General features: G+C 40.3%; 1 protein-coding gene across 20 annotated transcripts in view; it reads left to right on the top strand.

The window, feature by feature from the left end:
- The window catches only part of RBFOX2 (RNA binding fox-1 homolog 2), a 256,306-nt gene that overhangs the window by 121,584 nt on the left and 121,483 nt on the right, over positions 1-13,239 (top strand). Inside the window, exon 1 of one of the 20 annotated variants that reach the window (XM_070411031.1) lies at positions 475-928. The exons of the other annotated variants lie outside the window; for them this stretch is intronic. Within the exon in view, the coding sequence (XP_070267132.1) occupies positions 914-928 (15 nt within the window). The 5' untranslated portion in view covers positions 475-913. Of the gene's footprint in view, positions 1-474; positions 929-13,239 lie in introns of those variants that run through there. 20 annotated transcript variants of the gene reach the window in all.

Genomic DNA, 13,239 nt, shown 5'->3' with positions numbered 1-13,239 from the left:
ACTTTCCCTAGGCCATGATGATAGTGATTGGAGACCCAGATGGCAAACCCAGGTTTGGTATCTTGCTCTGTTGCCATTCTAGGGGCTAAAAACCCACTTGACTCTGAAACCCTTATCCTTTCTCCTTTCAGAAGGGAGACGTGATCTGAACTCAGAAGGTAGTAATAAAAAAGGCGGAAACTTATTTCAGTTTATATATAATGTTTTCTGTTTTAAAATCTAAGATTCAGAATTATTTGTGGTGAAACTTTATAAAGAACAGTGATGCAAGGCTGACGTTTTGGGGAGGGGATGTAGGCCCTGAGCAGGTTCTGTGTTCACGCTTGGCTTCTGCAAGGGGCTCCAGAAGAATTGGGGCAGAGAGGAAGCTTGGCTCCCTTCCCTTGATCTTGGAGGTCAGAGTTTTTTGATTGCTTCATTAATGTTTAAAGAACCCATCTCAGACTAGTTTATCTCTAGCACTAGAAACTGGTGCTAGTGGTTTATTACTAACCCCACCCGTCCCTGCCTTTTGCAATGATTTCTGTGAGTGATGATTGTGTTTCTAGAAGTAGAATGACACAGAGAGAGAGATTCCCTAAAGGCAAATACAGAGAGAGTGTGCTGCACACTCCAGTTCAGACACACGGGGCTGGGAACTCCCGGAGAGAGAGAGAGAGAGAGAGAGAGAGAGAGAAGAGAAGAGAGAGAGAGAGGAGAGAGAGGGGAGAAAGAGAACAACAGAACAGTCAGCTGGAGAGGAGGGAGGAGGGGGGAGGAGACTGGTTGTGTTTTGAAACTCAAGTGATTCTGGGGGGGAGTTTCTCCCCACCCTGAACCCTAGTCCCCTATTCTGGCACCTCCTTACCTACTGAAAGTGCCTTTTTGCAGTCCAGGATCAACTGACCACTGAGTTTGAGCAGCCCGGTCTGACATGATGTACCTCTGGGTGAGTACCGAGTGCTGTGGGTGAGGGTTTGCACTTGCTCATATAAGGAGTGGAAAGCTGCGAGATTCTGCTCTTGCACAAACGGCCTTCCCCACAGAGCACAGGCTGCCACGTACCCTTCTACTCACAGGTGTTAGGTTTTTAAAGCCTAGCAGTGATTGTGACATTGGTTGGTTGTTGTTTTTTTTAATGTTGTTTATCTAATTAGACTTAGGCGTAAGCGTGAGCTCCGGTGCACTGCCATCCTCTGGGCTTGCTGGTAGGTTCACAAAAGGTGGATTGGGCAGGTGAAATGAGCTGGTCCCTTGAGCAGCTGCAGTCTTCCTGGTTGGTCAGGATACACCTGTGTTTTTGGGGGGTGGGGGTGGGGCACTGACTTCGATAATCAAACTATCTCTTTAGATATTGAAAGCCAGTAGGTGGCATGATTCTTAATAAGGAATAAACTTTTATAATTTTTTGGTCTAATCATTTTTATTGTCCTTCACAATAGTCTTGTGAAGTAGGTCACTGTTGTTATTAAATTTTTATGAGGGAAGTAATTAAGTCGAAAAGAGTGACTTGCTCGTAGTTAGAAACCAAATCTATAGCAGCTAGAATAGTAATTAATAACCAGACATTTTAAAACATTTTATATTTGCCAAGAACCTAATACCTTATGTTATTTTAATTTATTGTTAACTATGACATTGTAATTTGGGATAAAGAAAAACATAGTGGGGTTGGAAAGGTTTTTCATTTATGAAATGTGATAACTTTTAGGAGAATGACAGGGAAAATAATATAGGGAAAAAATAAACCCTGCTTTTAGTTGTGAAAACAAGAACATCTATAGTTTCTTGCAAAGATGGCCGTATGCTCTCTTGAGCAGACAGCTGTTGTGTGTTGCTAAGGGAGCCTCCTAGATGTGATGCCCTTGGCTACTAGCCAGCTTTTGAAAGTTTCACTTTGCCCTTTGCCCTTCATCCTAGATGTCTGGAATTGCAGAAACCTACTTGGCTCAGGCAGGCTAAATTTAAAAATATCAGAAGGCAGAATTTTAAGTAGGTTTATAGAGATTGTGGTTGGTCACAGAGGGGTGTGTGTGTGTGTGTGTGTGTGTGTGTGTGTGTGTGTGTTGAGAGGGGCTTTTCCTGCTTCTTCCTTTATATTTGAATATGACCTTGAAATGTAATTTCCTCCTTCTTTTGATTATTTTTTGTATTATTTGTGAGAAGTCAAAGAACTTTTCTGGCACACTATGTGCTTTAAGTACTTTTCATCTCCCTATGAACTAGACATGTGTCCAGGGCCTTTGCAGCCTTGTCGGTGGGACATTCAGCTATCTGTCGACCAGAGGATGGGATATTCTGTCTTTGGATTTGTTTGGAAGAGGAGTTATGAAAGGAAGCAAGTTGAATTAATTTCATTTCCACTCACTTAGATTTGAAGAAAGCAGACAGTGACAGTCTCCTCAGTTATTTCCTCTGTGCTTAAATTAGTTATTTGTAAAATTCTTTCAATCCTCTTCACTTATTAGCCCTAGAACAGAGCTTCCCAGCCAGAGTACCACATGTTGGATTGAGATACATGTATGCTCTCAACCCTTGGAGCAGTCAGGTGGGGCCTAGGGTTTCCCTGGTCCCTGGGACCATGTGTATTCTAGTATGTGTGTGTGCGTACAAACATTATATACCCGGCAATTGAATGTTTGATAGCTCTTTCTAGAAGGTAAAAAGTGAGTTAGCTCTATCTCTTTGTTATCTGCATTATCTAGCCCAGTGCCCTACACATTTGTTGAATTCATTGAAAATGTCCAGGAGGAGCCATAGCTGCATGACACCTAGATATAGAGAAGGAAATCTAGGCGGTCAGGCATTAAGTGGCAGGAGCTGAGGAGGTGCTGTGGAGAAACTTACTGGACGAGGAATAGGAGATGAGTTTGTCTAGGCCAGTACCCAGCCATTAGACATTGAGCAATCATTTAACTGTTCTGAGCCTCCATAAACTAATAGGACCTATTCTAATTCTAAAGTTCTGTGAAGTGAATTTTATGTAGCAGTACATATGCCAGAAAAACACTCTGTTGTGCAAGAATGTTTGGGTCCTGGAAAACACGAGCAAGCTGTGAAACATATTACCTCCATTGCCTGCTTGTTTGGGTACTGGCAGTGAGTTAAAGGTACTGTTTCTGAGTATTCTAGAAAAATTACTGAAGTATGTTCAGTTGTTAATACCAATGAGTGGTGTGGACCTTTTTAAGACTGTAGAGCTGGGGAGTAAATGTTAGCGTTCATCCAAGCATTTTAGTTTGTGTAGTTAGGTGCGGCTCATTAATTTGCCCCTGTGTGTCTAGAACTCTGAGCTAGAATGCCATCCTGTGCTCTGTATATGTCTCTTTGCCAGATCTTCTCCCCACTTTCCTATTGAGTTGTCCTCCTTTTTAGTGAATGTGGTGGCATCAGTGGACAGCATGATGTGGTGGAAAGAAAATGGCTTTTAGAGACTTTACTAGATGTAAATCCCACCTCTGTCATTTCCAGTTGTGTGGCTGTGAACAAATTACTTAACCTCTCTGAACCTCAGTTTCTTCATTGATCACATAGGGAAAATAATGCCTGTCATAAAGGATTATTGTGAAGATATGAGATAATCTCGGAAACACGCTTACCATAGTGGATGGCACATAGGTACTCAGTAAATATCTATGAAGTATTCATTATGTCATTTATTCCCTCCTCTTCGTTGTCTAAAACAGAGAGGGCAACACTTAATACACGACTCCTGTACTGAGGGAACTTACTTGTTTGATTGTATAATTTTTACTCAGTAAACAAAATTGCAGACCACTTGTACAAATTCCCAGAAGGCACATGTGTTCTCCCTATCTGCGTTGATCTTTTTACTTATATTCTATATGGATGAACTTCTGGATCTCATTTTGAATTCCCCCTCCCCCTCCCCCTCCCCCTCCTCCTCCTCCATTTTTCCCATTGATTTTGAGAGAGAGAGAGAGAAGCATCAATGTGAGAAAGACACATCAGTTGGTTGCTTTCTGCACACTGCCCTGACTAGGGCCGGGGATCAAACCTGCAACTCAGGTATGTGCCTTTGACCAGGAATTGAACCTGAAATTCTTTGGTGCACAGGCCAGTGCTCTAACTACTTGGCAACACTGGCCAGGGCAATCCTTTCTTCTTAATAAATCAGTTCAGCCAACTTTTGATGAGTACCTGTAATGGGTAGAAAACTGTGCTACCAGCTGTTATATATGCAAAGATGATTTAAGATATCTCATGCCCTCAAAGAATTTATAACAGTGATAGCGATTGTGCACACACAGATAATAATGATTTTTCTATGATGCTATTCAATTAAGAAAGTGCTTTTATTTGTTATTTTATTTCACCCTCACAGCAGTGCTGAGGGCTGAGTATCATTATCTCTATTGTACAAATGAGGAGACGGATAGAGAGTGCATGACAGTAAATGGCAGAACTGGAAACTTAGCATTATCTTTTTCTTTTCTTTTTTTTTTTTAACTCTGGCTCTTCTTTCTTTCCACGCTGTCCTCTTTGGGGAGAAGCTAATGTTTTTGTTGTGTTAACTTTAAACCATTAGTGAGTGATAACATTTATGTTAGGCTTATATCTTACTTAGTCCTCAACACACCTGGGGGTTAGCTATTATCTTCATTTTACAAATGAGAAAGCAGAAACTTCAGTAACTTGCTACAGTCACACAATTTAGAATTGACAGAGGTAAGATTTGAACCCTGGTCTGTTTGGCCTTAGAGCTTATTACACCACATTTTCTTTTCTTTGTTCAATAGTGTCAGGTTTATTCAGCATGATATAGGCAGAGTAGAGAAGTGAAGATAAGGTAACCTGAATTCTGTTTCTATATCCATTAATTACTTGAGACAAGTTACTAAACTGTATGTATGTTGATTTTCCAGTTGTAAAAAGGATATGATAGTTCTTGGGAAAACATTAATGGAGTGATCTTAGAAAAATGTATTTCAGCCATTTTAGAAACAAAGTAGTAACTGATGGCTTTATCATAAAACATGGAAACCATGTGCTGTGAGCCAGAAACAGTTTTGGTCTTGGTGGTGCCATTTGTCAGTGTATGACCTTTCTAACATTAGTTTTTTAATCTTTATAATGGGACTATTAATACCTAACAGATTATTTGAGATGATGTGTTAAAATATTTTGGAGGCATTTTGTACTAAGCAAAAAATAAGGTAATGATACCAACAACAGCTGTTATTCAAATTACAGTCAGGCTGATCTTTTAATTAATGCTCACTGTTTATTGCTATTTTGCCGTTCTAATTGTTCTACATAGTTAGCGAACTAGACTTAATAGTAAATTAAGTCATCACAAAAGTAGGAACAGTTTTGTTCAGATAACATTGAAGGCCAGGTACTGTCACTAGATACTTGGCAGCGAAAAGCCATTAAAAGATTTTAAGTAAGATTGGAGTAGGCTGGAGTGGAGTTTATAATTAGATTTGTTTTTTAAAAGTTATCTACACAGATTAGAGGGGAGTAAGCTGCAGAAAGAAGTTAGGTGGTTGTTGTGTAACTAAGTGACAGAGAAGGATAATGACAGCATGTGCTAGAGAGAACTAGAACTGTGTGACCGATACTCATAGGTCAGAGTGACAGGATATTGTCATGATTTGGAAGAGGAGAGATATTCCGAAGGTAAAATTGATAAGATATTGCCATGATTTGGAAGAGGACCAGGATTGTGGGGTTTTGTTTGTTTGTTTTTTATAAGAATAAAGGTGAAGGGGATAATGAGTTTGATTTGGGGGTAACTTTGAGATGTTCAAGGGGAAATACCGCTTAGATAGTTGGCTACCTTGGTCTGGAATATAAGGAAAGATACGCAGGCAATAGTAACTGAACCTGTAGGCAGGTATGATGATGGTTTAAGAGGAGAATGACATTTAGGGAGAAAATGTAGAGCAAAAAGAGAAGTTAATGCCTGATATAGGAGATGAACCCTCAAAGGAGGCAGAAACAAGGTTCCGGAGAACTTGCTCTTTAGGAGGAAAACCAGGACACTAGGAAATTAAGATAAAAGAGTGTCAGGAAGCCCAGGCCAGCTTTGCTCAGTGGTTAGAGTGTTGGCCCTGGTTACTGAATGGTCCCCGGGCACTGAACGGTCAAGGGCACATACCTTGGTTACAGGCTCAATCCCCTGCCCCTGGTTGGGGTGCATGTGATAGGCAACCAATCTTTGTGTCTCTCTCATATCGATGTTTCTCTCTCTCTGTCTCTCCCCCTCCCTTCCACTCTCTCTAAAAATAAATGGGGGGGGGGGGGGATATCCTCAGGTGAGAATTAACAAAAGAGTGGCAGGAAGAGAACCAAAATATGAGTTTAACAACATGGAGGTCATTGGTAATCTTTGCAAGGGTTGTTTCTCTGAACTATTGAGGGCAGAAGCCTGAGAGTAGTGGAGTGAGTTGAGGAGTTCACGGGTAGGCAAGGAAATGGAGATTGAATTAGTGGACGTAGACATTTGTTGGAAAAGTTTGACTCTGAAGGAATGTAGAGAATAGCTAGAAGAGTATCAGGAGTAGAAAAGGTTTGTTTTATTTTAAATAAAAGAGACTTAACCATGTTTAAAAGCTAATTGAATAAATTTATTTGAAAAGAAGTGTACTATGTAAGAGGAGGGATACATGCTGTTATACTTTGGGGAAATGGTATTGGCTCTCCCATTTAACAGGAGGCAAAGCAGATGAGGACAGACGAGCTAACGGCATTTAGGAGTTCAAAAAGTCTTTACAGAGAGAAGGTAGAAAGCAGAGTGGGTGAGGTGTGAAAAGGGTCGTTGATTTTCCAAAGAAGAAAAGATTGGTGAAAAAGTATTTATGTTTGGGAACCATATATAATTCCATGTGGCTTGTATGTGTGGGATGAGTGGAAGAGTGGTGGATAAAAATTTAAAATTCAGAGGCCAGATTATTTGAACAGTTTAAGGTATTTGTTAGTTTATTCCAATAAGGAACCACTGATAGATTTTAAGCAGGATCAGGTATGATCAGATTTATATATTAGGAAGATAATAAGAGGCTTTATTATTGCAGAATTTATATTTATTCTTTGGGTGAACTTAGTTTGATTCATATTTTAAAAGCTCTAAAAACTGTAAGGGGCTAACCAAAATCATCATATTAATAATATGTGACTCAAGCAGTTAACATAGGGGTGGGCAAACTTTTTGACTCGAGGGCCACAATGGGTTCTTAAACTGGACCGGAGGGCCGGAACAAAAGCATGGATGGAGTGTTTGTGTGAACTAATATAAATTCAAAGTAAACATCATTACATAAAAGGGTACGGTCTTTTTTTTTTTTTTTTAGTTTTATTCATTTCAAACGGGCCGGATCCGGCGGGCCGTAGTTTGCCCACGGCTGCCCTAGATCATTCCCCATGGTAGCAGTTTGAATTTTGTTCTGGTTAAAATGGGGAGGCATTGGGAGATTCAAGCAGGAGAGTCGTTTTCTTTAGGAAGACTGATAAGGGAGGTCAGGAAGCCCTTGCTCTATCTAAGCAAGGGGTGATGGCTTAGACCAGTGATGGCGAACCTTTTGAGCTCGGCGTGTCAGCATTTTGAAAAACCCTAACTTAACTCTGGTGCCGTATCACATATAGAAATTTTTTGATATTTGCAACCATAGTAAAACAAAGACATATACATATATATATATTCATATTTTAATATGAATATATTAAATATGTATATATATATATTTTGGTGGCCCGTATGGGGACCGAATGGACTTATATTTTTGATGTTTATTTTACATATTTAAATGCCATTTAACAAAGAAAAATCAACCAAAAAAATGAGTTCACGTGTCACCTCTGACACGCGTGTCATAGGTTCGCCATCACTGGCTTAGACTCTGGAGGGCAGTTTGATAGGACTGAAAGGGCTTGTGTGTGTGGTGAAATGAAAGAGGGATCTGAGTCACTTGGGTTTTGGCTTGAGGAATTAGGGTGGAGGGGTTGTTTCCTTACAACAGAACAGAGAGTACACAAAAACAGTGTGTATGGTTTGGACTTGCTAAAATTTGAAATGTCTGTTAGACATCCAGGTGGAAAAGGTCAGTGGCAATTTCATATGAGTTGAGTTCAGATGTGAGCTGGGGGTGTAAGGTTGAGATTCATCAGTACATACTTAAAGCCTTGGGAGATAATGTGACTAGAGAATAGGGCTGAGGCAGTTCAGTAGAGGTCTGAAGGACACGTAGAATTTGGTTAGGGTAGGAAGGAAAGAAGGCAAGTAAGTGATATCACAGACTCAGAAAAGGACATTCTGGGTTGGCATAATTGAAGGCCAAATAATGGTCCATTGGCCTTGGTAAGATATTGGTCATGGTAAACTTGGTAAAAGCTGTTTCACTGGAACGATGGGGATAAATAGCCAGTCAGAATAGCTTGAGTTTTAATTGGTAGGTGAAGATGAGACAGTGTATATTGTTTAGTTGTGGAGTAAAGCAATGAGTTGCAGTAGTAACTGGATGGATAGGTGAGTTCAAGGGAGGATTTTAAAAACATAGATGATATTAAGGCATGTTTTATGTCAATAGGAAAAATCCAGGATGCTGAAAAGAAGGAGGCTAATCAGAGCAGCAAAGTATGTTACATCCAGCACACAGAGGAGGGATTGGCCTTAGATAGGGCCAGAGCACATTTTTCTTTTTAATAGGATGGAGGCACAGTGGGGTTAGAGCCAGGTAGGCTAGTGGCATTGGTTTCAGGCAGAAGAATGAGTCCTCTGATTGTGCCTGCTTTCTTTATAACATATAAGATGAACATAGCTGAAACTGGACATGTAGGGAGTGGAAAAGTATAGCAGATGTGTGGAGAGAGAACAAGGTGTGAAATAGTAGTCATCTCAAAAAATGGGAGTGAACTTACTAAAGAGATGGAGTAGGCTTAAAATCTGTGGTCATAAACTTGATGTGAGTGGTGGCAAGTCAGTGCATGATTTTTACCCAGCAATCTTCTGTTTAGATGCAAGACAGGAATAAGTAGACAGTTGGATTTAACCAGGAGTTGAGATTATACCAAATAAGTTGGACTAAGAGAAAAAGGGACAAGGAATATAAGATTTTTGAAAAGGACTACATATAGGATTGGACCCTAGAATCAGAGTTGGCTTAGGAGGGAAATAAGAACATGAGAAGGAAGAGGAGAGGGAGGAAGGACAGGAGGAGGAATGAAAAAGTGGTAGGATCATCTTGTAGATTAGAAGATGAAGTGGGTTGGAGAAATGCTGGCATGAGTAAACTACTAGAGCAAGCCAACTTGATGGTATGAAAGAATGCTTGAAATGCTTAAGATTTTTGGAGATAGTATGGTTATTGATGATGACAGTACTAGGACATGAAGTTAGATGGGTGGTTTAGGTTAAGTGGAAAAATATATACTTGGTGCTAAAGACATTAAAACAACACCAACTAGGAGGCCAAGGTATTGGATGAGTCATCTGTGTGGTTGTTGAAGAATTAAACTAACAAAGAGGGTGAAGACAGGGAGCCCTGTCCTGAGACTTGAGCAGATTGGCAGGTGATACCTGTTTCAAAGGATCTGCAGTTCGGGTGGAGAGAAGAGAAGTGGTTTGGAAGTAGAATTGGAAAGCAAAGAGGATACTTGTAAGGTCAACACTGAATGGAAAACAAGGAGGATGCTTGCCCCTGCTGGAGGTATGTGATGCGTAGGAGTAAATCTTCCACTGTGCAAGGAGCAGTATTCTCAGGGCCAGCCAGGTTTCCTTTAGAGCAGTGGTTCTCAACCTTGGCTGCACATTAGAATCACCTGGGAATCTTTTTAAAATCCTGATTTCTGGGCCTCATCCTCCGGAAATTCTGTTTCTTTGTTACGGGGTGAGGCCACAACATTAGTAACAAAGAAACAGAATTTCCAGAGGATGAGGCCCAGAAATCAGGATTTTAAAAAGATTCCCAGGTGATTCTAATGTGCAGCCAAGGTTGAGAACCACTGCTTTAGAGCAAAAAGGTGAAGGGGACATCACAGGAAAAAGAGTAAGTGTATGGAAGAGTTTGCTGAGGATAGCTCATGGCTTCTAGGGCACAGAGTAGGAGATGAGTTCAGACGAGTGGATGTACAGAGCTGTATGGGGTGAGCCATCTGAAAGGGAGGGGACGTCTGATAATGATGAGGTAAATGAGGCTATAAGCCAGGATGAAACTGTTCCCTTGAAAAAAACTGGGTGATTAGTTAAACCTTTAAGCCAGAGCAATAGTTCTCAAACTTCATAGTGTCTCAGAATGCCTGGCCCACCTCCAGAATTTTGGATTCATTAGATCTGGGTGGACCTGGGTATTTACATTTCTAATTAATGCCCAGGTCATGCTGATGCCGCTGGTCCAGAGACACACTTCAGAAACTGTTGTTCCCGAGAAACTAGTGTGGCTAGGTTGTGAACGGTAGCCCAGTACGATGTGTGGCCTGGGTGCCGGGCAGAGGTTTTCTCGGGACAGCTATGTCAGGCATCTCTCTGACTTCGGCAGTTTAAGAAGGAAGTGAGTATATGATCATTTGTTTTGTGAGAAAGCAGTTCGTAAGTGGTTCAGTTTGATTATCATCAAACATTAATTGAATGTCTATTTTTTGCAGCACAATGAGGATACCAAAAGTTGTAAAGTCCACCCCTTCCCCCCCCCCCCCGAGAATAATGGGGTAAAGGGGCACAGAAGTTAAATAGATAAATAATACATTGTAGCAAAGATTATATTGTAGGTGGTAATGGGCAGTTGTCAACGGGAGTTCAGAAAAATAGGCAATCACTGAAGATGGGATTGGTTGGGGAGAGTTTCTTGAAGGAGGTATAATTTAAGCTAGATTCTGGCAGGACTAAACAGAGACAAGCCAGATGGAGAACTGGCATAAGCAAAGGTATGGTGTCAAGTATGAACATGAAACTTGACTACTCAAGAATCCCATTACTTTCATCCTGGCCCAAGCCACCATTAGCTCTTGCCTATATTATTATAATAATTTTCTAACTGGCCTCCCTGCTTCTGTTCTTCTGCACCCCCCTCCCAAAGTCTGTCCTCAACACAGCAGCCAGAGTGCTCCTTTTAAATGTCATATTATATTGCTCCTCTGTCCAAAACTCTCCAGGGGCTTCTTATCTTACTGTAAAAATCAAACACCCTACCCTGGCCTTTAAGGCCCTTGTATGACTTGCTTCCCTGGCTAAGTTCTTGAACTCATGTTTATATCGAACATGCCCTTGCCTCAGGGCCTTAGCACTTGCCTACCCTCCTGCTCTTTCTCCAGATATCAGTACCACTCTCTTGTATACATGAAATCTCTACTCAAATGTCATGTTATCATGAGCATCCTATGTACTGTAAATGGTAATTCCCTACCTCTCTGTGCAATATTTCCCATCCCCTTTTCCCCGTCTTTGTTTTTCTCCATATCACCTACCACCATCTGATTTGCTGTGTATTTGTTTGTTTAATGTCTTTCTCCTCCAACTAGAATGTAAGCTCCATGAAGGCACTGGTGTATCCTCTGTGCCTAGAAAGGTGCTTGGTACATAGTGGGCACTGATTGGGCATTTGTGAAGTGAAAAGAAGGGAGGAAGGAAACTTTGGGGGGGAGAAGTGAAGAGGCCAGTCTCATTGGAAGAGACAGGAATGGAAGCAATGTTTGATGGGTAAACCAGAAGATGTTGAATGTTAGATAATTACTTTTATAGAAAATAGGAATTATTTTTAAAAATCCAGTAAGTCAATATTTAACTTTCTTGAAATAGTGCTTTGTAATTAGGTTCTGTGGATAGGATGGCTTGGGGAAGGAATAGAAGCAGCAATAGCAATTACTATTGTTGTTGTTCAGGTATGAGATAACTAGGCCTTGGGATCAGGGTTTGGAAGTGAGTACAGTTTTTAAGTAGAGTTGAAGCCTTATGTATGAGTGCTAAAAGATGAAGTTTCCAGTTGTATAAAAAAGCTGCCTTGTTTTGATATGTATGTTTTAATATGGCACTTAACCTTAAACAATATAATTTGTCATGTTTCAAACCAGAATATGGGCTTTTATTGTTTTAGAATTTATAAATTAGGGAATAAATTTGTAAGCAATTAAGCAAGTATTCGTTCTAGTAGATTTTAAATTGTACGTTTGGGAAGGGTAGAAAATCAGCATGATCAAAGCACACATGTAAGTGAAGGGAGTGGACACAGGGGCTACAGTATCTCCCAGCACACTTGGTATCCTCATGTGCTGCACAAAATAGACATTTAACGAATGTTTGCTGATCATCAAACTTTCTACCAAAGTAGTGATCTAACATTCAACATCTTCTAGAAATTGCTGTCCCTCAAAAGAAATGATCATATATTCACTTCCTCCTAAGTGCCAAAGGCAGAGATGCCTGACACAGCTGTCCTGAGAAAACCTCTGCCCATCACCTCAGGCCCTTTAGTTTCTTTTTCAATGAATAATGTAGGTGTTAGGAGTTATGGTCTTCCTTCACTAGCTACCTTTTCCCTTCTTTGTTCTGGAAATAGGTGCTGCCTTTAAAACTTGAGATCTGGTTTTAAGCATTGCCTTCTTGTGTGCAGTTAGCCTTCTCTGATGAATGTGAGCTTGCTGCTCTTCCTCACAAATGCTTTTTTGGCATCCTTCACTATTACAAAATGAGATAACATACAGTACTTTTAATAAAAGGCCAGCATTGCCGAAACCGGTTTGGCTCAGTGGATAGAGCGTCGGCCTGCGGACTGAAAGGTCCCAGGTTCGATTCCGGTCAAGGGCATGTACCTGGGTTGCGGGCACATCCCCAGTGGGGAGTGTGCAAGAGGCAGCTGATCGATGTTTCTCTCTCATCGATGTTTCTAACTCTCTATCTCTCTCCCTTCCTCTCTGTAAAAAATCAATAAAATATATTTTTTAAAAAAAATAAAAAAATAAAAGGCCAGCATAGAATAGGCACTCCACAAATATTGTTTGAAAGGTTAATTAAATATTCTAAATATAATGAACTGTGTAGCAAAGTGTCCAACTAAAATATTGGGTTTTGCTTCCACTTAACTCAAAGTGTAGGTTCTGTATTCTTATTTGTGTAGTAACTCAGATGGTATTTTACTTGCTTATATTAAATCAGAGGTAAAATAAATCAAAGCCTACTTTTTATTCTTTAACTGTCAAGTTATTTTTCCTGAGTGTGAGATGAACCCTTTAATCACTGGCCAAATTGTCATATCCATGAAAATCAGAAATAACCAATTACAGCTTCATTGAATATTACATTATATGATG

The sequence above is a fragment of the Myotis yumanensis genome, unplaced genomic scaffold, assembly GCF_028538775.1.
Source record: "Myotis yumanensis isolate MYYU_CA2020_CCGP unplaced genomic scaffold, mMyoYum1.0.hap1 SCAF_3, whole genome shotgun sequence".
Classification (NCBI taxonomy): domain Eukaryota; kingdom Metazoa; phylum Chordata; class Mammalia; order Chiroptera; family Vespertilionidae; genus Myotis; species Myotis yumanensis.
This window is presented reverse-complemented; position numbering and strand designations above follow the sequence as displayed.